Source organism: Sciurus carolinensis, chromosome 12 (assembly GCF_902686445.1).
Source record: "Sciurus carolinensis chromosome 12, mSciCar1.2, whole genome shotgun sequence".
NCBI classification, from domain to species: Eukaryota; Metazoa; Chordata; class Mammalia; order Rodentia; family Sciuridae; genus Sciurus; species Sciurus carolinensis.
Window position 1 is genome coordinate 85,852,664 of NC_062224.1, and position 26,885 is coordinate 85,879,548.

The window sequence follows — 26,885 nt, forward strand, 5'->3', positions numbered from 1 at the left end:
GTGACTGTAGTGATTGCGAGAAATGGTCAGACTCTGGATATATTTTGAAGCCATTAGAATTTGCTGATAGGCCAAATGTGGGTGTGTGGGAAAGAGAGCAATCAAGAACATCCCCAAGGATTTTGGCCTGGACAACTCTGATTGGAGTTCCTGTTCATTGAGATAGAGAAGGATTTAGGAGGACCCGGATTTGGAGAAAGGATTAGCATTCTCTCTTCTCCGCAGCCCTTCTTGAGGCCAAATGCATGTCCTTTAGGGATGCATTCCCCGACTCTTCACAGAGTCCACTGCAGCCACTTTTAATAATTTCCTAACATCCGCAGCTGTCATTTATCATTCACTGACGTGTTTCCCAAGAACCCATCTTTAGTTGAACTTGTTCTCAAGAGCCATCAAAGTCCTGTGCACATAGTGGGCTTTCAAAAATATTTTGTGAATGACGACTGATTAAATGAATGAATGCGTGACTCAGAACAGATGTGTGGGGGATTGTAAACAGCAATGACCTCTCAATACCCTGTGGCGAGAGACAGTGCAGCTGGCGTGTGGAATGGAAGCCAGGCTGCTGGGATGGTGTCCCAGCAGCATCTTTTCTCCTTTCTTGCAACCCTGGACTAAGGAAAGGCCACCCAACCCTCTCCTTGCCCCTTCAAGGCAAAGTCCAATTCTTCAGACGAATGACCTTGGGATATTCAGGGCTGAAACTCTCCTGCCCCCAAACTTCTGCTCTGCTCTGAGAAACAGGGGCATGAGTGGGAGAGGTGTCCTCACAGCCCAGTCTCCCTGGCTCATGTAGTCCAGGCTGAACTTGAATCGTACCTTCCCACTTGCAAGAAGAAAAGAGGACACTGGACACAGTGGTCCAATATGAATGCTCCATCTGCTCACACCTCCAGGAAGCTCTCCTAGATTGGTCTATTTGCTTCCTACCAGCCCGGCCACTACCTTTGCCTTGATAGGGCATCAGTAGCTGAGATGTGTCTGTGGGACTCTGCAGGTCCCTGGATCACCCTCTCTAGCCCTAAAGTTCTCCCCAAGTTCAGGGATTGGGGATTTTTATTCTGGATCAAAAGATCAGATGTGCGAGCTCTGACGATAGGTTCACTGTCTGCCTGTCAGGGAAAATGAGGCTCAGCAAACGGAAGGCTGGGAGTGGAGCCAGGGTCATGGGCTCTGTCTGCCCTCTGGCTCGACAGTCTCGGGGGAGCTTCCCGGAGGATATGCCGAGAAATGCTAAGCTACAATGCACATCGCTTGGAGCTCACGGCTGCCTGGACACATCTCCCTCTGATCAGCAGGGCAGGGATGGGCCTGCCCACAGTGTGAAAGGAAAGGGCAGAAATGAGGCCCAGAGAAGAAAAACTGGTCACCTCTGGTCACACAGGAGACAATACCAGAGCCTGAAGCCCAGCATGCCCAGCTAGGGGAACAGGACCTTCAACGCCCTTCAGAGACAGGGTGCTCCTGGCTGTGCTGCCCCCGAGGGAGCAGGGACTGTGAATGAGGCTTATTCAGAGGATCTGCTTCAGACCTAAGCGGGAACAGGAGCTGGAGCTCAAAGGACTGGCCACTCCTTCACCCATGGATCTCTGCTGGCCCCAGAGCTAAAAAATCCAAAGCTGGAAGATCCAGGGCGAAGGAGATGTGGTCTTGGATTGGGCTGCTGCTCCTGGCTCTGCTAAGTGTTCCTTAAGACCCAGGTTCTCAGAGGGCAGCTCCAGAGATGTAGGACCCGGCACTGGGCCTCTCTTGCTCTTCTGAAGGGAGGAATCCAAGGCCCCCCAGCATCGAAAACCTTCTCCTTTTACAGTCAGAACTCCATGATCTCCTGGAAGAAGGTGGCTCTCTGACTGACCTGGATTGCCTTCCAGAAAAGGACAGTCCTCCACCTTCTGATGTTGGCTTCCATCAAGTACAGGGGTAACCAACACTGGCACTAATGTCTTCACCACCCAGCTTCAGCCCCTTGGCAACAGTGCCCTCCATTGCTGTCCTACCTGCCCCTGGTCCAGGCCTAACCCCACCTACCCTACACCTTTGCTCTGCCCTGTCCTTCTCCTGAATACCTTCTGATATGCATTCAAGTCAAATACACCCTCCAAGGCTTGCCTCAGTGTCCCCTCCTCCAGGAAGCCCTCTCTGACTGCCCCATGCACACTGCCCTTTACCTTCCTATTCACTAATTATAGTCAGGGGGCATGTGGTCACATTCTACTTTGTTATATCCTAGGGAGATGTCCTCTTCTCTCAGCTAAATTGTAAGCCCTTTCAGGATAGTAAGGGCACACGGACACGTACTGAACTGAAGGCAGGATTCCTACAATCACCAATCTCCAACTACTGCCAGGAACTCTCTTAGACACACCGTGCGCATTATTTCATAAAGCCATATGAAGCAGGGACTATCATTATTTTCATTTTATAAAGAAATACACAGGAGGCTGCTGGGGGAATCAGAATTTGGACACAGGTCTGTTGGGGCCCCACACCTTCTCCTAATCTCATGCTATCTCCATGCAGCTGTTTCCAGGGACTTGCTTAATAATGGCATGTGATACCAAGAAGTGTGGAGCTCCCATAACTGGAGACTCTAGGGTCCTGGCAGAGATGGGGGACTACATCCTGGAGGGCGAGTGGAGACTGGAAAGGAGGGCCTGCCTCTCCTGTCTGTTCCACTAAGGAGCTCTTGTAGCCCAGAGCCTGCTGTGCCTGAAGAAGTCTGCATGGGTCTAGGACTGCAGTCATGGGAGGACTGGCCCACAGAACACCAGAGCAGTGACGAGGTGCAGAATTATCCTCTGGATGCAGCTTTATTCCATGGCACCATCAGTTGCTTTGTGACCTCTGACCTCTGACCTCAGCCTTGTGACCTCTGTCGTGGGGTCCTGGTCACTTAGAGTGGACAAGTCCAAGACTCCCTTGGGTCTTCTCCCAATCTTGGGAGCCCTGGGTTCTCTTCTTGACTTCCTATGTGGTCTTAGGAGAATGTCTACATTCTCTGCACACACCGGTAATCTTAGTGACTCAGGAGGCTGAGATAGGAGATCATAAATTTGAGGCCAACCTCCACAATTTAGAAAAACTCTGTCTCGAAAAATTGAAAGGGCTGGATATGTAGCTCAATGATAGAGTGCCCCTGGGTTCAATCCCCAATAACAATAAAAGAAAAAAAAATTAAGAAAGAAATCAGATGGGGGGGTGGTGAGGGAGGATATAGAATCTCTATTCCCTCCAGCAGGGAAAAGCAGGAGGAAAATACCTAATCTAGAGCACTCTCTCCCTGAAATTGTACTCATTTAAAATCACATCCTGCTGCCCCACTGCCCAATAAAAAGCCCAGGGTAAGAAGTCCAGATGTTTCCCACATGTGCTTGTCCTGTATGTTACCATGGCAACTGTCCCATATACACAGCTGGGGTGGCCATTGCACATTGGGCCCCAGATGAGCTCTGCACCACCCAGGTGCATCACCCTTAGACCAAGACCAGCCCAGATTAGTTGCCAAGGCAACCACAGGCCTGAAAGGGGGAACTGCAGGCAGGCAATGGAAGAGAAGAGTAAAGTGTGTGTGTGTGTGCACATGTGAGAGAGAGAGAGAGAGAGAGAGAGAGAGAGAGAAAGAGAGAGAGAGAGAGAGAGAGAGAGGGAGAGAGGCGGTGCCCGTGTGTTGCATGGAGTCACACATACTGCTAATGTGAGCAGGTACCCTTCGGTATTGTCAAACCTGACCCATCCATGCAGAACTGGTCATTTCAGTGTCACTGAATTACAAGGCTAACTTTGACCTTAAAGATGATCTTACTCAGCATTATTCCTCAGGGCAGAACTGACCCATTTGGAACAAATCCTATTACCTCACTGTGGGCCAAGTAAACCCCCAAAATGGAAAACACACACACATACACACACACACACACACACACACACACACACACAGCCCAGACCCAAGATTGTCTTGCCAACCCAGTGATGATATCCTGCCCCAGAATAGAACTTCTTAATCTATGTCCACTGCATTCAGGAGATCGGTAGAACCAACCATCACTGTTGAGTCAAATGTTGTGAAGTTGGCCATTTGTCTCTGGATACATATATTATAACGTCCATCAGGTTCTTAGAGAGATTTTCTTTTTTCTTCTTTTTTTGGTACAGGGGATTGAACCCAGGGGCAATTAATAACTGAGCCACATCCCCAGCCCTTTTTTATATTTTATTTAGAGACAAGGTCTTGCTGAGTTGCTTAAGGCCTCACTAAGATGCTGAGGCTGACTTTGAACTTGCGATCCTCCTGCCTCAGCCTCCTGAACTACTAGGATTAAAGGCACCACGCCTGGCTTAGAGAGGTTCTTGACTCCAAAAAGTTGAAGACAACTGGAAGAGTAAGGGGGAACTTTTGCCCAACTTCACTGGAAGTAGCAGGGGCAGCTCTTCAGAGAAACCTGGCCTTCTTACTGCCCTGGAGAAGGACACTCCCTTTCTGTGGAGGTAGGTGCTCATGTGCCCCATTGGTACCTCTGTGCTTTATTAGATTTTTTGTTAGGTTTTACAATGAGGCATTACACTTCACAGAGGAATGCCATGGATTCATATTTCAATGAATTTTAATAGAATAATCACTGGCAATTACTTGGCATATAAAAATGGCTCTGCAAATGCTAAGAATACTCATTGGCATGGTGGGTGGGAGCCTCAGTGCCACGAGGAGAACTTTGCCTGAACGGGGCCGGGTGTCGTCTCTGGGAGCTTGCCTCCTGCCTCCGTGCAAACACAGATTCTTCAGCAGGACGGATGTGGTGAGCTCATGGGTCAGCTCCTGCCCCTGGACTGGGCCAGTCTCTGTGGACTAGGATACTCTCCCTCCACTTCCACTGCGCCTGAGCTCCCTGACTTGGAAGTTCTTTTAGGTGTCTGACCTCCTCACTCACACCACGGAACATTCTCATTTCCTTCTCCCACTCTCTGAGGAGGGGGAATGAATTCCTCGGTGAAGGGACCACTGGGCAGTTCTCTGCTCTCCCCTCCCGCAGGGCTTCTCCTGCTCTGGGGTAGATAACCTGAAGCTTGCAGACCCTCCCTGCATCCTGACCTTTAATGACTGGCTCCCTCTGAAGCCCTGAACTCCCACGATTGGGAGCCACGTACAGGTGAGCAGGGTTTTCACCCTCAAGGACCTGGATGAAGCTGTGCCTGGCAGCAGCTCTCAGTACTTCCGCTCTCTGGTTCTGTGTCTGTATCACCTCTCTTCAACGGCCTCCCCAGAGCTCCTTCCATGTAAGCCTGCTGGGCAGCCTTGGGGGACTCCCAGCCGAGCACCCTGATCCTCTTACCATTAGGGCCAGTCCTGAATGAAAGGCTGCAGCTTTGGAGGAGACTGGCTTTGAAGCCAGCACTCCTTGAGACAGACCCTGCAGGCTCTCTATCTGCCTGGGCCTTCCCAGAAAGATCCGATTTCAAAAGCTAGAAGTAGGACTGGCCAACATTTGCCCAGGCTTGGGGCGAAGGGCTGGGGGGCCAAGTGTTCAGGCTACACTTGAGGTGGGGGTCCCTGGGTTGGCCACAGAAAGAGGGAACCCCAGTGGTGGAAGTCTGGCAAATAATCCCCTGGATGGCCACCCCAGGATAGTCCAATTGGGGAGATTCTTATTAGCCAGGTTACCTCTCTGTAAGTATCCTTATCCTCAGGGTCTTTCCATGGCTCATAGGCACAGGAGAACTAAACACAGGGTTGGGATTTCCTAGGAAAGACTAACTGGAGCAGTTCCTCCTGGGTTGGAGTGTTTAATCTCTAAAAATCTGCCAGGAAGAAGTCAAATCCAGGACAGTTGAATACTGGGTAGAGGGGACAATTCCATAGGAGAACCACAGGGGGAAGTTCATCGTCTTTTCCATCTACACATCTTTCCCAGTACTGAGGACTCAGGGTGAAGGTAACTGCTCCCCAGACTTCTGTTGCTTATAGTTTCTAGGAATGCCATGAGGCCAGAGCTCTGCTCTCATTCTCCAGGGTGGGGACATATTACAGGGTTGGGGCTTCTCCAGGGCCACTCTGTAGGTTAAGTACAGCTGCACAGGCTGCATGGATCCAGGCAGTATCGTATATCCCACCAGAGCAGAATCCTTTACCTCTTTGGTCCCTGGATATATCCCAAGTTAATAAAAATTGGCAAATGAATATGAATTCCTTATGGAGTTGGGCAGTGCAGAGGCCTGGTTTTCTCAGTGCAGCAGGAAATGGGGAAGTCAGATCTTGTCAACCCCATGCATTGTACTTCAAGCATCAGAGTTGCATACACCACTCAGAACCATTTGCACACCTTCCGGAGTAGGAGCAGTCTGGGGAGGACTAGGCGAGTCATGAGGAAGGGGGCTCCAGGCTGTCTAGCCTTCACTATTCTTGATGCTCCACTAAAATGACTCCTATTGGATCCAATTCACTGCCTGGAGATAAATCCCATTCCCAGCCAAATGCTGTCATGAGAAGTCACTCAGTCTTCTCCCTCGCCCTCCCTCCTCCAAAGCAACAGAATCCAGATCCCTCCTGTTTCTATTTCAAACCCCTCCAACGAAGTACCTCAGATGACCTTGCTTCTCTGGCCTCTTCCTTCGCCCCTCTCAAAGCCAGGCTCTGCCAGGCTGGTCATTCCATTCACTGCCTCTCCCCGCCTCCATGGGGCATCCCTGGATCTGTGACTCTTCCCCTCCAGTGAGGTCATGCATAAATGGTTAAGACTGTGACCTCTGAAGACTGACTGGATCGAATCCTGGCTGGACCACCTTGGGCAAGTCACTTAACCACTCTGCCAGTTTTCTTTTCTGTGAAGTGGACATGATAATAATAGCACTTTCCTCAATCACAAATAACACTGAACATGCATTAAACTACTGTGCATCGGACTCTCTTCTAAGCAATTGACCTATATTGATGTATTCAATCTCCACAAAACCCTTGGAGGAAGGTCCCATTATCAACCCCAACTACATCCAAGGAAACAGAGGCACAGAAAGAGTAAGCAACTTGGGCTGGGGTTGTAGCTCAGTGGTAGAACACTTGCCTAGCATAGGTGAGGCTTTGGGTTCAATCCTCAGCACCACATAAAAAAAAATACATCTAAAAATATTTTTAAAAAAGAGTAAGCAACTCTGCACAGCTAGCTAGTGAGAAAGCTGCGGTAAAAGCTGGGAAGTTAGGTTCCAGCCCTTAGACAGTTGTTAGAAGGATTAACTGTGCCTAGGGCCAATGCCTGGCTCACAGAAAACCACAATTAAGTGTCAGCTACTACTAGAAGTATTGTCATGACATCCCATTTAAATTCCTAGAAGCCTGTTTACTCTATTTACCCCGAAAGGGACTCCAGAGACCCCCACAATCTCCCCTGCCCCACAATGGCACTGACCAGCTCAAGTCCTAAGATTGTGGCTAATATCATCGCCCCTGAACTTGTTCTGTTTCCTAGTCAATTGTCTGCATGTCCTCTCTCCACGGATGGCTGGGACATCAGGCTTGCCTTGGCCAAGAAGTCCCCAGAGGGCAGGGAACTGCAGCAGTGTGAACTCAGCATGAAATGACACAGGTTGGAAGTGACAGAGATGCCAGTGACGTCCTGGGGCTTACTCAGGTTGAGGGAGATGTCAGCAGGGACTGTGGCTCACTGACCCCATTTCCTTCCCAGCCACTTGGCAGTGGTTTAGGGAGACCGAGTTGAGCTTGGACAGTGTGTAATTACCACAGTGAGTAGTGGCGGCAGATGGGAAAGCAGGGGAGGAGGAGAGGAACATGACCTTCAGACAGGCTGGGCTCAAATCCTGGCACAACCCCGAGCTGTATGTCCTCAGACAGGTTTTCATAGCTTCTCTGAGCCCCAGTTTCCTCATTTATAACAGAGATAACCACCTCCAAAGGGTTGCGCAGGCATCTGCAAAAGACTTTATGTATAAAGCACCTAGCAGTTTGCCCTGCACATAGTACTGAACGCATAGTAGGTGTTCAGTAAATGGTGTTCATTATCACTATTTGGTTATTTCAGTGTTTGGGGAGTCAGAAGGGAGTGGTCCTGGTTTCAATTCTCCTGCCTGCTCACCATCAATTTTGAGTAGGACACTTCTGAGTCTGATCTTTCCCCATGGAAAATGAGGCTGAATTGGGGTGATCTATGGAATTGGTAAGAGCTGTGACTTACTGTGTTCTTGGACTTCAAGTCCTTTGTCATTCTGCAATACTTAGATTTGGCCTGAAACTCCCCAAAGCACGGCTGAGCTGCAGCCCACCTAGCAGCCCAGAACAAGCTCTTCTCCCGGAGAGCCTGCTCCTGCTCAGGGCACACCAGATGTGCAAGTTTTCTTAGAATAAGCACTCTATCCCTGCTCCCAAATCCACAAAACATGAACAACTTAATTGTGGCTTAAAGATGAAGTCAGCTTAACAAGGGAAAAGAGAGAAGAAGAAAAGTAAAACAACCCCAGCGTGAGGCCAAGCTCCACTCTGCCCCTCCCATTCTATATATACCAATCCGCGTGCGAGAAGAGCAGGGAGGAGGCACTGGCTGGCTCCCCGGTGACACATGTTATGACGAGAAAAGATCCCTTCATTATGTGTCCACTTAGCGCTCATTCAAACATGCACAGAGTGGAAGTAATTAAGGAATCCGTGTAAACCTCAGGGCGACCTTTCAGTCCTCCTGCACACAGCCTCACACACGTGGGCACGTGGCAGTGTCAGCCCTGGCTTCCCTGGTCTGTCCAAATTAAGATCTGATGGTGGCCTGTGCACTGCCTGGCACTGGCCATGAACAGATGGGACCACCAGAGCCAGGCGGCCTCGGGAGGGTCAGGGCACATGTACAAACACCTGTGGGTCGGATTCTTCCACACCTGCCTCAGGGCAGAGGCAGAAAGAGCAGCTGATTGTGGACAGCCTTCGGGACCCGTGGAGGCCATTCCCAACACCTCAGCTTGGAGGCAAGTCATCCTGGGAGATCCTCTTCCGGCTACATAAAGAGTATAAGCCTTATTTGGACTCTTGGCACAATAAGAAAGTGGTACAAGGTGGAGAAAGCTCTTTGGCCTTCTCCCGCTCCCCTCGGAGACTCCCCCATGCAGTGAGCCTAGAGGCCAGAGAGGACCATATTGGGAAGAGAGCAGAGAAAGACTGGTTGCCCCTCCTCAGCTGGTCCAGCAAAAACAGGCTGACAGAGGTTCAGGAGCACCAGGACCACTTATTCTGGATTCTTCCCTCACTCACTCCACGCATCCACCAGCACGGATGAGTTCATAGAAGGGGGTGGGTAATATTTGAGTTTCAAGAAAAGCACCCCCGCTCCCTGTCATCTATAGACTGGAAATAACATGACCAATAACTGAAATAACTGTGTGGGGTTCTTTAAGTGATACAGTAATCTCCATGGCACCCAAATCTCCTTCCAGAAGAAGAGGGGAATAAGCCCAGAACCTCCTCATGCTTCAGGGCCCAGTGAGGGAGGCAGAACTGACTGGCTGCCTGGTCAACCAGTAAGGATGGGTCATGGGGTGGGTCACGGGGTGGGTCACTGGGTGGGATGCCAAGGAATTCTCCAGGTAAGTCTAACTGGCGTGAATCCCTGTGCTGTGAACTCCTTGAAGGTCAAGTCTTTTTCATCTTTTACTTCAGTGTCGAGCACAGGTTTTGGGACAAGGCAAACACTTACTGATGGTTTGTTGATTAAATAAAAGAATGCATGAATGAATGAGTCATGTCGGGTCAAATCGTGTCATGTCCTGAGTGAGTCTGGGGTGGAAGAGCTTCTGTTGTCTCCTCTCTCCCCCTCTTCTCTGTCTTCTTCAAGCTCAGAAGAGGGGGGCTCCCCCACAAAGAAGGCAAATCCTGCATTTCTCTCCCCATCCAGCCCGTCAAAGAGCTCAGTGTATCCCCAGCAAAGATGGATCACCATGACAACCAGCAAGCGCCAGAGCAGAGGCAGGCTGTGAACCTTGCTCCCCTTCCTCAGGAGCCTTGGAGGAAGCCAGTGCACCTCACTGTTCTGTGTGAAGTTCACCTCCAACATGCCCTGGCTCACTGCCCCACAAAGCACCCAACCTGTGACGTATCAGCCATTTCAGGTCTAGCTGGCAAGGGTGCGCTTCCAGCTGAGAAGCCTGGGGATTCCTAGTGCCACAGCCTGCCACAGACGTTAAAAGCAAAAGTCCTCTCATCAGCTCATGGGATGATAATTAGGAACAAGTGCCTGGTTGGGAGGATGGAGATCATTAGACTAACAATGTGGCACACACACACATGGAAGCCATTACACTAACAAAACTGCAAATGTAAAAATAGAGCTCCACATAGTTTCCTGGTTACCACATTCTAATTTTGATGGTTTGTTAGTGCCAGTGAAATTTGGTTTCCTTTTGTCCCCTGCCATGCCCTGATCCCCCTGCATGTGTGCTTATTGTGTCAGGAGACGGTTCACCCTTTAAATACCCAGTCCCTACCCTAGGACCTTCCTTCACAAGACTTGCCAGGGAGGAGTGTGGCTGTTACTTTCAGGGTCTTAGTGGCTCCAAGATCACTGCTATCAACCTCTCCAAAGATGCCTTACAGGCTAAGGGGACACCTAGCCACCTGCCCTGCAGGGCAGAGAGAAGACAGGAATGGCAAGTCATTGGTGTCAAATGACATCAGGGTCAGACTGTGTTCTAAGTCCCAGTTTTGCCGAGTACTGCCGAGTACATTTGCAGAGTACTGCAATGAAACTGTAAGATAAACCCTCTGGACAATCTTAGATCTTCCAAAGTCAAGTTTATTACTTTCTTGGAGCAAGTTTTCCTTTGTCTGGGAAACTAAAGGACAGAGCTGTTCCCCGCAGTGAGCAGTCCTATGTGCGTGTCATTGCCAGCTTTTAGACATTTTTTTAACACTACAAGAAAGTCAACAGACACCCCTAAACACTGCTGAAAGTGTAGAATCTGACCTGCTCAGGACGTGAACTATGGGTACATAAAGAACTCATTCGTCACTCATCATTCATTCATTCAGAGACTCGGAGGACCTGAAGATGCACCTACAACAAGCGCTGTCTCTCTCCTTAAGGAATATCACTGTATTTGAGTTTCAAAGGTCTTGTCAATCTCAGGTCCCTGAACCTGTTATAAGTAATGTGCACCAGGTGAGATGTTGTAACTACAGGACGACACTGGGAGGGGGACGTGCGGGAGAAAGTAGTCCTGAGAGGAAGAGGTTATCAGACAGCTAGCCAGGTGGCTCCAGTCGCCCTCCCTGGCTCCAGCACCTCCACCCCCTTTTTTTTTTTTGGTACCAAGGATTGAACTCAGGGGCACTCAACCACTGAGGCACATCCCCAGTTCTTTTTTGTATTTTATTTAGAGACAGGGTCTCACTGAGTTTCTTAGGGCCTGCTGAGTTGCTGAGGCTGGCTTTGAACTCATGATCCTCCTGCCTCAGCTGGGATTACAGGCGTGCACCATCAGCCGGACTCCACACCTCCACTTTTAAGCTGCACTTCACCCAGAACCTGGATCTCACTCTCCCAGCTTGCTACTGTTTTGTTATGACCTCACACACAACACGCACTCAGTGTCTGCCACAACCCGAGCATCGGTCCACACAGCGCCCACAAACACTCCGCTATCCTGACCCTGAGGTGCTCCTGGATTGGACAGACCAAGTCTGAGCTGAGTCATGTGTGGTGAAACTCCAAGTGCCTGTGGTTCACAGGCTGGTGACGAATTGTGAAGAGATGGACTCATTGGGTCCAGGTCACTTCTTCCATGTGGGCAGTGAGGAGAGTTCTGGGCCAGTGGCCCCCCACCCCAGGAGGAAGTCATTTCCCCCAAGCACTTACCCACACAGGAGAAGCTATCCTCAGTTCTGCTGGGGGCGCTGGAGTAGCCATCGAGGTCCCAGCTGCTCTGGGGGAGGGGGCCAGGCTCCTGGTCTGTCTGTAACCTGTGGGACGGAAAGCATAGATCATGCATGTCTGCAAAACCCCTCCACGGGACTAAGAAAACCCTCTTTGAACTTGGTTCTTTCCCTTTGCTAGTGCTTTGAATCCTTCTGGGACAGCTGGGCCTCTCTGAGGGGTATGCATGGGCACGTCCTTTATCAGGTGACAGTCATCTGGGCAAAGCTGGGCCAGCAAGAATTAGACATTGGGATGCCCAATCCTAGTAGCCTTTTAGTGTTCTACTCATCCCAGGAATATGTTCCACCACAGGGCAAAAAGAGTCCCCAGTAACTCCAGGCCTTGGGTCCTTTCGTTTGCCATGATCTTTGCCCTCAGGATGTACATGTATCCAGCTGTGTTATGCATACGGGCAGGACCCCCTCGAGCTGAGGTCACTAATTCCTAGTAGCTCAGAGGGTGCTCCAGCCTCATCCAGGCACTGGGAGGTCAGGAAAGAAGGAGGAGTAGGCTCAACCTGGGTCACAGTGACTCCTGAGAGGCCAAATCCATGCTGGGCCAGTTGTGGCAACAGGAAGGAAGGGTGAGGTCTCTAGGCACCAGCTCCCAAGCACACACAGACCTCTGAGCACAACCCCAACGGCGCGATCGCTCCCAGGAACAAAGGCTGTGGGAGCTTTCATTACAGGCAATCACTCTGGGCTCTTGGAGCTGGCCCGCCCACCGTCCGCCCGCTGTCGCCAGCTAAATGGACGCTTTGGCAGCTTGGCAGCAGGGGGAGGGGAGAAATACAGGCAGGAGGAGAAACTGACAGGCTGGGCCAGGGGACCCTGGGAGTCTCTGATACTGCTGAGATTTATCTTCCTCCAGGTTTTACTTTTTTCAACACCTAGATGTCTGGAACTATGAGCCCAGCTCTGACGTGAATTCACTGTGCAATCTAGAAAGAATCTTTTCTTGCTGGGTCATCACAGGGTGAAGAGATGACCTTCAAGGCCCAGACCAGTAGGACAATCTGGAGTGGCTTGAGGTGTCTGTGGCTACGACTCGACTTTCTTCAAGCCATTCCAGGCAGTGTTGCGCTCTCCTGTGCCTGCAGGCCCCATGGATGGGTGCTGGGGATAAGTTGGGACGGGGTGAACTCAGAGAAAGCAGGAGACCTCCTCCTGGCCTGTGGGAGCACTTGGTATGATGGGAACACTCGCTTTGCCCAGGCACACAAACTGCCAAGGGGACGGAAAAAAACGGGAGTTGATTGGTTTATTGGAAGAAATTAGTATGAACTTGGGTTTTTGAAATAAGAAACACATCATATTAGTGAAAAAGTAATAGAACATTCTACCGGGGAGAGGGAATTCTATGTAATGTATCCAAGTGCACTGTCAGGGAAAGAAACTCCTTGGTAAGTAGAAAAAGGTAACAGCTGTGGAGAAGCCACCGCAGCCCTTTTCCAGAAGCATGAAGGGAAGTGAAGTGAAAGATGTGACAGAATCAGGAGAGACCAGAGGACCCAGAGGGCGGCCCGAGGGGCATTCCCCTTTCTCCTGTCCAGGGAGGGGGGTGTCCAGAGGAGGTGGTACCAGCAGGAGATCAGCTTCACTGGGAAGACCATACTCAGATCTTCAAATAGAGCTGGTTGGGAAGATGGGGCAGGGAAAAGATGAGTACCAGATTTGTCCCCTGGAGAAGCAGGTCGGACCCAACCAGGCTAGAGATGGGGAGGGGAGCCCAGGAATCTCCACTTCTGTATTCACCTGGGACTTTGCAGAAGGCCAAGGAGCTGGGGGTAGGGGCAAATTTCTATGAAAACAGGATGTGTCAGGAGCAGATGGCACCTCCTTGGCTATGAAGCTTGGAGGGGTGGCTCAGCCCGGCTCCCAGCAGAGGTGATTACGGCAGCGGCTCTCAGCCCTGCAGGGTGTGCTGGGTCCCAGCCCATCTTCCTACACTGTCTCGGATACCTGTGATCCTAATCTCACTCTAGCCTGAGCCATAACCCTCCAACCCTAACCCATGGCCTGAGGCGGGCAGAGTCTAGAAGGTGGGGTGGCAAAGAAAGCCCCTCTTGGGATGATGTGATGTATTTCCATTTCTGTTTAAAATGAGAACATACAATGGATGTTTGCTGAATGAAGGCAACACAGTTCTGTTTAAGTTGCACTGAAATATTCAGAGGAAAATATTCTGACCTCTTCAGAAAATGCCAGATTCTAAATATACCATGGGACTTGTCGAGTGGATAATGTAAAAATCTTAAACAATTTAATACCTCGACACTTTTTCCCAGAGAATGAATTCAAAATGAAGGGAACCAAGAGAGGAAAGTCAAAGAGTCACCAGAGAAATATTAAACTGAGAAAAAGGCCCTTCCAAGGAAGGTCAGGGCTAGGGGTGTGGCTCAGTGGTGGAGCACTTGCTTAGCATGTGTGAGGCCTTGGGAGGAGGAGGAGGAGAAAAAGGAGGAGGAGGAAGGAGAAGAAGGTCTGCCCTGCATTTCAGTTTCTTGAGTTTTCCTTTCAGCTTCAGAATCTGAATCAAGAAAGTCACAAAGTACAGAAGTGAGTTGCTCCTTAGAGAAAGGGACATCATTGTACTTTGTGGGACAGTACAACAGGCAGAAGGGATGATTTAAGAGCCAGGATTGCCAGGGTAAGAACTCCCTTCAGCCATGGAATCAGCTGGAATCTCTACAGTTACCAGGAGTTCACTGCCTTACAGTCAATTCGTAATCCTCTCTAGTTACTGGAAAGTTCTTTCTACGGAGCCTCCAATCTGTCTCAAACTAACGTCTCCCTACCATGATGCTGAGTCAGTCCTTTGGAGCTGCACCAAGTAAATCTAATTCATCTTGCGACATGACAGCTCTCAAATATTTGAGAACTGTTCTCGAGCCCTCCTAAGCCTTCCCTTTCCAAAACAAACTTCTTCAGTTCTTTTAATTATCCTCATAACACCTTTTTTGGATCCTTCCCTAACCTGCCAGTCTTTCTCTAAATATGTTTTCGTGCGTCAGTGTCTTTGTAAAATGTGGTGTTCATAACTGAATGTGCACTCTAAAGGAGGCCCGAGCCCATGCGGAACAGAGTGGGACTATTCGCTTCCTTGTCCTGGACCCCAAATAACTATTATTGGAATGCAAGAAAAACTGTGCTCGACTTTCCAGAGATCAAGGTATCCAAGTTGGCTTCTAGTGAAGGATGAAGTGCCTAGTGGTTCTCTGCCCCCACTCCCAGCCACGCTGATGCCTCAGAAGCCTCAGTATCTAGGGAACTATGTACTAGCTTTCCATACCCCAAATATAAATGAAAGCACTCCTTACATTAGCATAGAAAAAAAAAATAGGAAGCGAGTTTAGTCATGAAGGTACTTAATTTGCATTTGAGCTTCTCTAAACTGTATAATGAAGAGTAACTAAAATTTAGTTTATTTAATACAGTCATTTTAGTAAAGGGTTATTTTTTATTTTAAAATCATAGTTGAGGGCTGGGGATGTGGCTCAGTGGTGGAGCTCTTGCCTGGCACGCACAAAGCCTTGGGTTCAACCCCTAGTGCCACCAAAACAAACAAAATGTTAAGCTGAGTACAGTGGCACATGCCTATAATGCCAGCAAGTGGGAGGCTGAGGCAGAAGGATGGCAAGTTTGAGGCCAGCCTCAGCAACTTGGTGGGACCCTGTGTCAAAATGAAGAAAGAAGGAGAGGGAGAGGGAGGGGAGAGAATGAGAGAGAGAGGAAGAGAACAAATGGGATGAAGCTCAATGGTAAAGCACTAGTACCAATAAATAAATAAAAATCATAGTTGACCGTTTTTCTATTCACTTAACTGGTGAAGAAGGCTAGAGAAACTGGCTTATTGACCACATTGTTGGGAATACTGGTCAGCCACAGCCACTGCCCGTAGTGACAACACTCATTTATCTATTTGAGAAGCATTATGGACTGCCGATACGCCATGCACATCAGAAGTACATAAGGCAATGTAATAAGTGAAGAAGAGAGAGAAAGAGAGAGAGAGAGAGAGAGAGAGAGAGAGAGAGAACGCATGACAAACGGACAGAAGGTATTATGAGAGCAAGGCAGAGGAGCAGTTTTACCCGCCTTGACCTGGAAGCACAGTACCCAGGACAAGGTGACTCGTCTTACACATGGGGGGCAAAGGTCCTCTATGAGGTGCAGGGCTAACCCACCCACCACCCACCTGAGTATGGATGGAGCTGCCCAAGTAGCCACAATACCCGGGTACATTGTTTCATCGTTTCCCAGAGAGCCGGAGAAATGGACATTTTTGAGGTACCCTCCTTAGCAGTCTCTTTGTAGAGTCCTCAGAGTTCAGAAAGACCAGAGCTTGGATTAGGGTCCCCTTTTGTGTTCCTAATTCATCTCAGCTTGCCAAACCCCCAGCTTTTTAGGCCTCCACCTGCCTGACTTCTTTTTCTATAACTTGGGGCCCTCTGGTCTCTACCAGTCACTTGTCATCAAAGCCCCTCTCCCCTTTGGCCTTGCCCCTTGGTCCCAGCTCTGTTCCTCCCTCCTTCCTTCCCTGCCTGTTGCCCCAGCTCACCTGTACTGGAAGGGGGCCACTGTGGCTGTGACTGGCTGACTCTGCTGATGGACGGAGGAGAAGCTGATGGCTGGGGTGGGGGAGGGGCGCTTGCTCTGCACGGGGCTGCAGACTGGCGAGGGGGCCCCTGATGCTGCCCTGTCATCAGGCTCCTGAGACCTGAGGATCCCAGCAGTTTTGTAGTTGATGTCTCTTTGATCTTTTCCTGGGCAGCTAGGAGGCTTTCGACCTTCAGAAGTCCCTGGTATGTGAGTTTCTCCATGACAACTTGTCCGGGATGGGCTCCTGCCCCGGGTCTGGCGGATTGGAATCCCTTCCTGCACCTTCTTCTTTCCATGGGAGCCTTGAGCCTCTCTGACTCTTCTGGACCCGGCCTGGCTGGAGAGGGCTGCTTTGGGGGTTACCCTGGGACTGCTCCAGGGAGAGCTGGGGAGGCTTTCTCCATCCTCTGCTGACTCCTTCGCCACCCCAGCAGCCCTGGGGGTGCCTCTCCCCCGGGAGACCTTGGGGGAGGAGTTTTTGGGAGGGCCTGCAGCCTTGCCCAGTCTTGGAGAGGCTGCTCGTTGGGGGCTCAGGGCCAGGCCAGCCTGGCGTGGCCGCAGCTGGGGAGAGGCACCCGGTGTATGAATCCTGGTTTGGGAAGACGCTCGAGGCACAGGAATGGAGGAGGTATAGTGGGGCCGGCTGGCAGAATTCACGTTGGCCATCCCATTCATGGTCAGCGAGGCTGGCAGGGTGGACTACTGTCCTGCAGGGAGAGGGGAGAGAAGGAGATCATCAGGTCCTGACCCAGCATCATCTACCACCAGGGACAGAAGCTTGGGCATTGGGACTGATAGGCTTATGTCCTGACTAGGTGACATCCTGGCACCTCTCTGCTCTGAAGGGCTGTTGCAAGGCTCACGCGCAAACTCACATGTGAAAGTGCTTTGTGAATTGCAATGCACTCTACAAATGGGCTTTATTTAATTTTCCTTGACCTCCTCCCCCTGGACTGGGGACAGAGTTTCTTTCCCACAGTCCCTCCCTCTCAGATCTCTCATGGTACCCTGAATCTAGAAAGCCCTGTTCACAGTAAACAAACTCTCATGCTCTCAGTCTTTTCTCGGCCTGTTCCTTCTGCTCGTACCTTAGTTGGTCCCTGGCTCTTCCCTGTGACCTGTCCAGTGGAGCACAGCCTTCTTCAGCGTGACACTGCGCTCAGAGGTGGAACAGCCGATCACAGTTCCCCATCAAAAACCTGCAACTGGTAAGCCTCTCTCCTTGAGCCTCCTGCCACCTGGCTTCTGCCATTCTCTAGTCCTCCTCATTGATGCCATCCCTCCTGGCCCCACCCTGCTGTCCCCATTCCCACAGTCTATGGGGAATTGGGGACCCTGCTCACAGTCTTCACCTCTACCCATTCCCTACTGACTTCCTGCCCTGGCAAAACACTTCTGCTGTCCCCTAGTCTCAGAGACCATCCCACTTTCGTTTCAATAAGATCCCATCTGTATACCTTCTACCAACAGCGCTCGATCCCTTCTCTTCCAAACCTTGATCCATTCATTATTCTGTCTCCCAGATCTCAACCCCTTCCCCTCCGCTAATTTCTCCATCCTGTCATGTTAATTAATGAATGACTCATGCTCATTTCAGAGGTTTTTGCAGCAGTTCACAGAGACACATGCAATCGATTCCAGACAGATTGAATAGTCAAATATAAAAAATGAAGCTATAAAAGACTTTTTAGAACACATGCATGAATATTTCCATAATTTTCTTATGGGCAAGCCCTTTCTAAGCACCACATCAAAGGCAGAAATCATAAAGGAAAATATTGATAATTTTTGAGTACATAAAAATGAAAACCTCTGTATGGACAAAAAAAAAACAACCCTTTTAAGAGGTTTGAGGTATCAGAAAACCATAAAAGTATTTGCGACAGGTATGAAGAACCAGGAATTCATACCTTTACAGATGGGGAGTTTTACCAAATCAATTTTAAGTAGCAAACACTCTAAAGGATAGAGAAAAAGATCCCAAGAAACTCACAAACTAATAAACTCAATTGGCCAGAACAGAATAAAGAAAAAAGTCTCCATTAGAAATTTAAGAAATGAGGGCTGGGGAGATAGCTCAGTTGATAGAGTGCTTGCCTTGCAAGCATAAGGCCCTGGGTTCGATCCCCAGCACCACAAAAAAAAAAAAAAAAAAAAAAAGAAATTTAAGAAATGAAAATTAAATAGGTTATTATTTGTTGCCATCAAATTTACTGTCTTATAGAAAAGTATAATATTGAGTGTTGGTAAGAGTCTGGGGCCCTCACATACTGCTGCGGGATCAATGCCAGATCTAGAAATTTATCCTAGGAAAATGATTAGAGATATGGGCAAAGATTTATATACAATGAAAATATTCACGTTGCCTCTCGGAGGGTAAACTATTATTGAGTGAAGATGGAGACAAAGGACATCTGGATGTTAAAGAGACCACCAAAGCACAGCCAGTCCACCTGAGACCAATGGGACTCCCTTTTCATATTGTAGATGAAGCTGTCACCAACAGCAGGGGATTGTTTATGGCTGTTGCTGACCTTTCCCTGACCTTTGACTCTGTGCTCTGGGACCAGCTACAGGCTAAAGTGTAAGCAGTCAATGCAGTCGTGAGCACTGATGGATTTATAGAACGAGAGCTTGAAATTACCATGAGAGTCAGGGCTTCTAGGCTCACTCTACTCAAAGATGTAATAATCTCCACAAGAGAGAAGTGCGTGGCCTCCCTCCTCCCTTCCTCTAATTTGTACTTTAATGACTTGATGCCATTACTGGATGAGCTAAAGCAACCCTCACCTCCTCCAGCAGAGGAGGGTGGCAAAGTCATGGGAGTTCTGGAACCATGAGCATCTCACTTGTCCCTTCAGTGGCTGCCCATTGCCTGGACCTGGAGGCCCACGTCCAAGGCTTGCGTGACTTCTGCTTCCTCCCCATATATCCATGCCACTCCCTGACCACCCACCAGCCCACAGACCAAAGGGATGCTTTGCAGCACCCTCTGCCTGCCCAGTCTCCCACGTAGGCACCCTGCCTTCTCCCCAGCCCCAGCATACCAAGGCCAGACTAAAGAGGGGGACTGAGAAGTACTTTCATAAAGGGATCTTAGAGGAGGTCAAGCAGGTGCTACCTGAAGTTGTGAGAATTTGGAAAATTATTTAACCTCTTCATGTCCATTCTGCAAAATGAGGGCAGGATAGTATCTAGAACCTGCAGACAGGCAGGGACTGGGAGTCTTCAAGCAACAAGAAAACACCAAGCTTTAGCCTATGGATCTGAGGTTAGAATTCTTCCCCAGTAGAGGGGAGAGTGGGTTTCCTTCCTTCTATCCATTAGTCAGCTATGTGCATCTGTGACGATGCTGAGCAGGACCAGAAACTTACATGCAGACCTATTCAGAGGTTTATGTGAGTCCTGAGCTGACCTTAGCTTCCAGCAGAGCTGGGCTGTGCACTGGCAAGCTGAATCAAGCATCTCCCATCTCCCAAGAAAAGGGTCTTAGGCCACAGACCTGTGGCATCCATTCCTGAGATCCCCTCACTGACAAGGTGGCATACAGCCCACTTCTTACAATTTTTTTTATCCTGGAGCTAGAACCCAGGGATGCATTACCACTGAGCTACATCCCCAGTCCTTTATTTTTTATTTTGAGACGGGTCTCACTCAATTGCCAAGGCTGGCCTTGAACTTAGGATCCTCCTGTCTCAACCTCCAGAGTTGCTGGGATTACAGGGGTGTGTCATCACGTTCACTTCCACTTCTGCCCTCAGCCCCAGTCCCTACCAAATCCCAGCATGGGCACCAAATCCAATTAGTCATCCCTTCTGGAAGAACTGTATCTTGGCTCTGCCTGAGACTCTTCTGGGAGCTACTCCCCAACTTGGGTTTTACTGCCCAGGTACCAAACCCCCAGGAGCCCAACTCACCCACCTTGACCTCAATGCATCCCCAACTCCATGCTCTGCAGGGACAGGCTTGGACTCCCATGCCTCAGGCCTCCCCAGGCTCTCTGGCTAGGACTGACTAGGTTTTCAGCTAAAAGAGTCGAAAGGCTAAAGAGGCTGCGCCTACCTCATTCGCTAATGGATCACACACCATTGCTGCTCTTACTGGGTCATCATTTTTTCAAAAGCTTGATGGGGGAGGATTTAAAGTATTTCTGTGGTAGGTCCCAGGTGCCCCACCCTCCCTCTCCACTGCTACTGAGGCCCCACTCTCTTGTTTCCCTGGATAACAGCCCCCAAGAGGCTGAGATCAGGATGCACATAGGAGGTGACAACCACTGTCCCAGGTAGAGCCTGGGAGAATCAGATCAGCTTTGGGGTGGTGGAGGGCTCCCCAGATGGCGTGAGTCATTACGGCATGGTGGAAAGGGGTGACCAAAGAGTGTTCCAGGTATATTTTCAGAGTAGGAATCCATCTTTAAGGGAATCTCTGAAGACACCCAGCCCTAGGCCCCTGGGAACAGTCTCTTTTGTTGAGACATTATTTCTAATTTTTTACAACAACCTGAGAAGGTGAGTTTTATTATTCCTGTTTCACAGGAAAGGAACATGAAGCTGAGATTTTTGTGAGTTGCCCAAGGATGCACAGGGATGGAAAGTAGGAGATCTGAATGCAGATGGGCAGGATGCCCAGGTTCTAGGCTGGGTCCTCTGGGCACACAAAAATGCGTCCAAGCTGGGTATAGTGGCACATGCCTGTAATCCCAGCAGCTTGGGAGGCTAGGACAAGATTGCTAGTTCAAAGTCAGCTTTAGTCACTTAGTGAGGCCCTAAGCAACTCAGCAAGAACTTACCTCTAAATAAAATACAAAATAAAAAAAAAAAAAAAGGAGGGGGTCTGGGGATGTGGCTCAGTGGTTAAGAACCCCTGGGTTCAATCCCTGGTACAAAAAAAAAAAAAGTGTCCAGCTTTCTCTTTGCTGGAATGGCTAGTCTGGGCCTTCCAGAGGTGGAGGTGAAAGTGATGGGGAGGGAGGCTGAATCTTGTTTATAGGTTGGAAACCAGAGCAGAAAATCCATCATAGGTAGCCCCGAGGGAGCCTCCTCCTTTTCTCCTTTCCCCAGAACCTCAGATCTTGCCAGTTTTTCCTGTCCTTCTCATATTGTTGGATTTTTTTTTTTTTTTTTTTTTTTTTTTTTGCGGTACTGGGGATTGAACTCAGGGCCTTGTGCTTGCAAGGCAAGCACTCTACCAGCTGAGCTATCTCCCCAGGCCTCCTTCTCATATTGTTTGCCTTGGGTGGTACAGGGGCATTGTCCCGTGTGAGATTACAGGTAGCATGGAGAGAGAGAAGGAGATGACAGGCCTAATCCAGCCTGACACAGGTTTAATATTGCCTGATTGGTGACAAGTGGCACATGTGAGCTAGGGTGGGGACTTAGGAGGAAGGTCTGGGGTTACAGGTCTCTGACAGTGGAGGGTGGGGAGGATGGGGAAGGAAGGGGAGAGGTGCACAGGGAGGGTGGGCTCTGAGCTGAGAGCTGTGAACAATGGTGCTTTAAAGATCAAGGGTGAAGCCTGTGCCCAGGTGATCTCTTCTGGGCTGCAGAGATGCCTGTTGGCTGTGGCACCCAGTATGTATTGTTCAAATAATTTGGGACACAACACACTTGTTCTGGGATTCAGTTTCTTTCTGACCCCATCCCCACTCCCCACTTTCTCAAGTCCTGAGAGGACTGAATAAGGCAATGTTGGCTTCCTAAGATGACCAGTTAGCTATAACAGCCCCAAGTCCTGAACAGGCTTCTGTTCAAGGCAAAGAGCTTGGCTATCATCACCCATCATCCTTTGTGACAATTTTGCAATGTGTCTGAAGGAAATACAAGGGCAGGATGGGGTTGAATCTGGAAGGGGAAGCAAGGGAATATTTCATTCGTGTATGTGTGTGTGTGTGTGTGTGTGTGTGTGTGTGTAGTTGGGAGAGTCTACCAAATTCCCTGTCCCCAAATATGTTTTCTTCCTAAGCACTGAAATTTCATTTAACCTTGGTGAACAAGCAGAGGGTCTCAGGAATTCCTTAATTCCCTCATTATGGGGATCCTTGTCCTCAGCAAATCACACTAGGGTGTCAGTACTCCTCATGACAAAGAGCATCCCACTTATAAAAGGATTTGTGGCAGGATCCCTTTGTTCAAAAACCACACACCTTGGTTGGGCACCTTCCATATGCCAGGTGCTTTGCCAGGTGCCATGGCAATTATGATGGCTGAGGCCCAACTTCTGCTCTCAAGGATCGAGAAATCTGGTGGGGAAGAAACACAGGCACAGCAAGTCACATGCGCACTGTGCATCAGGAGAGGCAAAACAGCTCGGTATCTGGGCGCACGCCTGTAATCCCAGTTACCTGGGAAGCTGAGGCAGGAGGATCACAAATTCAAGGCCAGCCTTACAACTTAGCAAGACCCTATTCCTATTTGATGATAGAATTCCCCCATGCCCATGGGTCTATCCATCCGTTCCAAAATACAGACCCTGTTCCCCAAAGAGACTGTGTGATATAGTTGTTAGACAGTAAAACTCTGGAGCTAGAGTTCTTGGGTCCAAAGCTTGGCTCTATCATTTGCTAATGGTTTGACCTCTGGAAAATTCCAGAACTTCTGAGTTTTCTGATCTGTCAAATGAGACTAAGACTAGGACCTGCCTAATATGGCTACGTTAAAGAACAGATCAGTTAAATAAACATAAAGTGCTTAAAATGGTAAGGGACTCAAAAAGGGTTTTTGCTATTATGACCACAAAGACAAATGACCTTCTTTTTCAAGTAACCTTCCATCCCATGTACCCAGGGATAGAGGCTGAGCTCCCTGGTTCTCCTGCAGCCTCCAGCAGAGCAGAGGAGGATGAGAGCACCAACCAGGCCAGGAACAGAAACCTATAACATCAATAGGAAAAACACTGTCCATACTGGATATGACAACACCCAGTCACTCACCAGGGGAAGAGGCAGAAAACTAGACAGATTGAAAATCATGTAGAGGCAGTGTGAAGACTTTTGAGTCTGAAAGACCTAAGTTCAAATCCTAGCTCTGCTACTTCTTGCTGTATAACTTATAAGTTAAGTTTTCTGTGCCCAGAGACCTGTGCACTAACTAGTCATGGGATTTCATAAATATTAAATGAGAGAATAAAAGTAAGGCATTTAGCATAGTGAAGTGTTCAAGAAGTGGCAGAAATTATGTTAAGGAGAACAGCTGTCCCTGCTCTCAGAAGGAAAGGAGTTAAATTCAGATACCAGAAGGGACTGTCAGGTGGTTGGAATTGAGTCCAGAGGCTGGTGGCTTCCTCCAGGAAGTGGAACCATCCCAGGATCTGAGCATGGTGTACAGGCCACTCCCAACACACACTTCCAACCTTGTCCCACTCCTTTCCTTCCAGTAGATACCCTTGCCTTGCCCCTGCTGTCTGCTCTCATCCTCATCCTGGTGCTTTATTTTTAAACCAAACTCTTTTTCATTGCATTTGTGCTGACTGCTTGCCAGGCACCGGCTAAGTGCTTCACATGTATTAACTTGTACTTGTCCTTTGATTTGCTGCCATTATTAACCGAGGCTCTGATGCTGAAGCACATGGTGACTAAAGAACTTGCTCACCACCACACAGCTAGTAAATGCAAAGTCAAGGTTAGACCCAGATGGTCCAGCTCCAGAGGCTGCACTGGGAACCAGTAACTACTCTTCTGTACTTCTGCCCCACCCCCAGACTCCTTCCCACCCCAACCTCGGGATCTTTCAGCCTCCACTCATTCTGGCCCCAGGCCCCATCAGGACAAATGGAGGCACCTGGCTTAATGCTTTCCAAACTCCAGAGCCAAGAAGTATTTGGGGGCTATAAATATTTAACTTTAGCTCGGAAGGTGGTGAGAGCCTAAGTACCAGCTCCCTCTGATCTGCGGGTTCAGGGGCGGAGTGCGCGGGGAGGAAGACAATCCCTCCCAGGTCTGGAAAACTCTTCAAGTGGCAAGTTCAGGACCGGCTCTCCGCCGCCCTTTCTGCCCTTGAAGCGGCCGCCTGCGGCAGCTGCCGAGTGGGCGGGGCACGCGGGGCGGCGGCCATGGTGCTGATAGGACAGCTCCTCCTGCAGCGGCCCTGTTAAAGGGGCCGCGACTACGTTTTGGGAATGCAGTTATGATGTCCGTTCCAAGAGGTCAGGACATTTTAACCATAGCATGGAAAGGATGGTTATGCTATATTAAGAGAGAGAGAGAGAAGGAGAGAGGGAAGGAGGGACGGAGGGAAGGAAGGAAGGAAGGAAGGAAGGAAGGAAGGAAGGAAGGAAGGAAGGAAGGAAGGAAAGGGGGAAATGGGGGAGGGAAAAAGAAAAAATAGAAGGAAGACAGTAGATTCTTTTTTTTTTTTTTAAATAATGCTATTGTATTTTTTAGATCTTTATTTTATTTTTTTTATGTGGTGCTGAGGATCAAACCCAGTGCCTCACAAATGCTAGCCAAACCCTCTACCACTGAGCCACAACCCCAGTCCTAGACTCATTCTTGTTAAAGGGTTAGAGCATCTCTGAACTCAAGCACTGAGGCACAGACCATGAACAGTGCAGAGTGGTAGCCCAAAACAGGTCTGGAACCTGGCTACCCACTATTTGCCCCATCCTCATCTATCCATTCGCCAGTGCAAATTTGGGCACTATTGCTTCCTGCCTGTGATCAGGAGCAAGGTACTTGACCTCCATGGGCCTCCTCATCTGTAAAATGATGATAAGACCTACCTAATGGGGCTGTTATAAAGATTGAGTTTGAGGAAAATCCTTGGGACTGTCCTGATCACAACAGACACTGAATACATGCTAGTTATTATTAAGTCAAGTCATTGGCACAGAATTTAACTCCCTTCTCTGTTTTACCCCTGAATTTACCATTAGCACTTTTTGTCAGTCGTTCTAGCTAGAATAACATAAACATTGTCACCAGAATGTTTCACCTTTAACCTAAATTTGTTTTCTTATTTGATTATGAATGGAGCAACCAATTTATGAGATTGGAGTGAGGTGAGTAAACAAGTCCAGAGATCAGGTTGAGTTTCCAACCTAAGCACATTTAAGACCCTGGTATGGGTTCATCAAGGAAGAGGAGGGGTCTCTTTTTATAGAGACCCTTCTGAAGTTGAGGCTCTATGACTTTGGGAAGATGGCTTAGGTGCAACTTATTCAGAGACTGGAAAGTGGATAGAATGATTTTGGGGTAAAGAAGCCACAAGCTTTCCCACTCCATCTGCTGCTACACACATTCTTCTGCTCTTGAAATCCTGATCAGGCCAAGTGCAGTGGTGCATGCTTGTAATTGCTCTCTGACTTGGGACTGCAAATTTGAGGCCAGCCTGGGCAACGTAGTGAGAACCTGCCTTAAAATATAATAAAAAGGGTCGGGGATGTAGGCCAGTGGTAGAATGCTTGCCTAATAGGCTCAAGGTCATGGGTTTATCTCCAGCACTGCAAAAATTTAAATTTAAATTAAAAAAAAAAAAAAGCTGGACATGTAACTCAGTGGTAAAGCACCCCTGGGTTCGAACCCCAGTAACACACACACACAAAGAAAGAAAGAACAGGAAAAGAAATCCTGATCAGTCCTCCCATGACCAAACCTCGGCTTAGGCTTCACTTCTGGTTGGACACTCAGTCTGGTCTCCAGAGGCTGAATCATCACAAGGAACAGAGAGCTGTGCCTTTTGGTGCCATAGCAAAAAGATGACTTGTGCTACTGCATGCCTGGGTATGCAGTAACATTCACACATGTACCTATACACCCAGAATGCTCACTCTCGCACATACAAGATACACACTTCCCTGATCTAAATGTTTCTGTCCCTCCAAAATTCACATGTTGACACCTAATCTCCAATGCAATAGTATTAGGAGGTGGGGCAGTTAGGCAGAGATTAGGTCACGAGGGCTCCACTCTCATGAATGGGATTAGTGCCCTTATAAATGATACTTAAAGTCAGCCTTGATGATGCACACCTGTAATCCCAGCTACCCAGGAGGCTGAGGCAGGAGAATTTCAAGTTTGAGGCCAGCCTCAGTAACTCAGTGAAATTGTTTCAAAAATAAAAAAGGCTGGGGATGTAGCTCAGTGGTAGGGCACCCCTGGGTTTCTCCCCAGTGCTGCTGCTGCTGATAAAAATACATGAAAAAGGTTTAAGAGAGCCCATTTGTCCCTTCCTTCCACCATGTGAGGACACACAGAAGACACCAGCTATGAGGAACAGGACCTCACCAGATACTGAATCTGCTGGTGCCTTGATCTTGGGTTTCTTAGCTCCCAGAATTGTGAGCAATACTTTTCTGTTGTTTCTAAACTTCCCAATATGAGGTATTTTGTTATAGCAACCTATATGGACTCACACACACACACACACACACTTACACATACCTATATACAGGT

General features: G+C 48.9%; 1 protein-coding gene across 8 annotated transcripts in view; it reads right to left on the reverse strand.

Moving 5' to 3' along the window:
- Nav1 (neuron navigator 1) overlaps nt 1–26,885 on the reverse strand; it is a 255,598-nt gene that overhangs the window by 161,903 nt on the left and 66,810 nt on the right. For all 8 annotated transcript variants that reach the window (XM_047520678.1, XM_047520679.1, XM_047520673.1 and 5 more), the window contains exons 2-3: nt 16,458–17,205; nt 11,838–11,941 (exon numbers count right to left, since the gene is read on the reverse strand). In XM_047520678.1, coding sequence (XP_047376634.1) covers nt 11,838–11,941; nt 16,458–17,173 — 820 coding nt within the window. In that variant the 5' untranslated portion in view covers nt 17,174–17,205. The remainder of the gene's footprint in view (nt 1–11,837; nt 11,942–16,457; nt 17,206–26,885) is intronic.